This window comes from Penaeus vannamei, chromosome 19 (assembly GCF_042767895.1).
Source record: "Penaeus vannamei isolate JL-2024 chromosome 19, ASM4276789v1, whole genome shotgun sequence".
NCBI classification, from domain to species: domain Eukaryota; kingdom Metazoa; phylum Arthropoda; class Malacostraca; order Decapoda; family Penaeidae; genus Penaeus; species Penaeus vannamei.
The window spans coordinates 6,199,007-6,201,506 of record NC_091567.1 but is presented as its reverse complement, the minus strand read 5'-3'; the positions used below and the strand labels follow the sequence as shown (position 1 = coordinate 6,201,506).

The window sequence follows — 2,500 nt, the reverse complement described above, 5'->3', positions numbered from 1 at the left end:
CCACGACAGCAAAGTGAAAATATATAACAGATGAATAAATAGATAAATAAACAAATTAGATATATAAATACATGAATGAATGGGGATAAAATCAAAACTGTGGCGTTATTTCTATTCCTTTTTCTGGATCACCGACCCACGACAGCAAAGTGAAAATATATAACAGATGAATAAATAGAGAATTAAACGAATTAGATATATAAATACAAGAATGAAAGAAGATAAAATCAAAATTGAATACACAGGGAAACATGTCCCTTTGTAGAATTAAAAACGTTTCCGATATTACTTGTGGCGTTATTTCTATTCCTTTTTCTGGATCACCGACCCACGACAGCAAAGTGAAAATATATAACAGATGAATAAATAGATAAATAAACAAATTAGATATATAAATACATGAATGAATGGGGATAAAATCAAAACTGTGGCGTTATTTCTATTCCTTTTTCTGGATCACCGACCCACGACAGCAAAGTGAAAATATATAACAGATGAATAAATAGATGAATAAACAAATTAAATATATACATGAATGAATGGGGATAAAATCAAAACTGTGGCGTTATTTCTATTCCTTTTTCTGGATCACCGACCCACGACAGCAAAGTGAAAATATATAACAGATGAATAAATAGATAAATAAACAAATTAAATATATAAATACATGAATGAATGGGGATAAAATCAAAACTGTGGCGTTATTTCTATTCCTTTTTCTGGATCACCGACCCACGACAGCAAAGTGAAAATATATAACAGATGAATAAATAGAGAATTAAACGAATTAGATATATAAATACAAGAATGAAAGAGGATAAAATCAAAATTGAATACACAGGGAAACATGTCCCTTTATAGAATTAAAAACGCTTCCGATATTACTTGTGTCGTTATATCTATTCCTTTTCTGGATCACCGACCCACGGCAGCAAAGTGGAAATATATAACAGATAAATAAATAAATAAATAAATAAACAAATTAAATATATTCATGAATGAATGGGGATAAAATAAAAACTGTGGCGTTATTTCTATTCCTTTTTCTGGATCACCGACCCACGGCAGGAAAGTGAAAATATATAACAGATGAATGAATAAATAAATAAACGAATTATATAAATACATGAATGAATGGGGATAAAATCAAAACTGAATACACAGGGAAACATGTCCCTTTATAGAATTAAATACGCTTCCAATATTACTTGTGGCGTTATTTCTATTCCTTTTTCTGGATCACCGACCAGCGACAGCAAAGTGAAAATATATAACAGATGAATAAATAGATAAATAAACAAATTAAATATATACATGAATGAATGGGGATAAAATCAAAACTGTGGCGTTATTTCTATTCCTTTTTCTGGATCACCGACCCGCGACAGCAAAGTGGAAATATATAACAGATGAATAAATAGATAAATAAACAAATAAAATATATACATGAATGAATGAATGGGAATAAATTCAAAATTGAATACACAGGGAAAGATGTCCCTTTTAGGAAGTGACATATTGTACCTGACCAATGTTATATTTCTCCTTTTACAGTGACGAAGCTGGTTGGCAGTGGTCCAGTGGAGTTCGAACGATCGCAGTACAGATTAGATGTACGGGAGAACACAACACCTGACCCACTGTTACTGTTGACAGCGCGTGTACAGAATCAGGGTAAGTGTTCTTGACTGGTTTTCTTGTCTCATTAACATATTTTAACATTAAAGATTTTTTTTAAATCTTTCTTAACACTTTTTTTTCTTGTTTCATTAAGATATTTTAACATTAAAGATTTTTCTTTCTTTCTTTCTTAACACTTTTTTTTTAATTCAAGTATAAATAGATAGGTATATGATAGATGGGTAGATGGCTGATATTAATAACTTCAAATACACGAGAACGCAAGTATTTTGTTTATTTACACCAACACAAAGTATGGATATGTGACGATCTGGGAAAGACAGGAAATAAGAGAGAATGGAAGGAGGGTAAAATGACATCTAAATAAAAGACAGCATTAGGAAATTCCGGAAGCGAAACCAAGGCAAAAGCCAAGGATTTTTTTTTCTTCTGTTGTGCCAGGCTTTTTTAACATCTCCGTGAAAATCTAGAATGTAAGTGACCTAAGACTGGAGGACCATTACACGATCGTAGCCAATTTTCCCACTGCATATTGCGCGAGAGAGAGAGGGTGAGAGGGAAATGGAGAAAAGGAGGGAGGGACGGTATGAGAAAATAGGAGAAGGGGGAGACGGAGGGACGGGAAGAGAAGGAAGAAGGGAAAGGGAAAGAAGGAGGATGGGAAGAGAAAGAGAGAGAGGGTGAGAGGGAAATGGAGAAAAGAAGGAGGGACGGTATGAGAAAATAGGAGAAGGGGGAGACGGAGGGATGGGAAGAGAAAGGGAAGGAAGGAGGATGGGAAGAGAAAGAGAGAGAGGGAAGTGAAGAAAATGGGGGAAGGTGAGAGAGGGAAATGTAGAGGAGAAAAGGGACGGGGAAG

General features: G+C 34.1%; 1 protein-coding gene across 1 annotated transcript in view; it reads left to right on the top strand.

Moving 5' to 3' along the window:
- Nucleotides 1-2,500, top strand: part of LOC138865014 (putative neural-cadherin 2) — a 153,201-nt gene that overhangs the window by 39,383 nt on the left and 111,318 nt on the right. Inside the window, exon 2 of the mRNA XM_070133811.1 lies at nt 1,555-1,674. Within this exon, the coding sequence (XP_069989912.1) occupies nt 1,555-1,674 (120 nt within the window). The remainder of the gene's footprint in view (nt 1-1,554; nt 1,675-2,500) is intronic.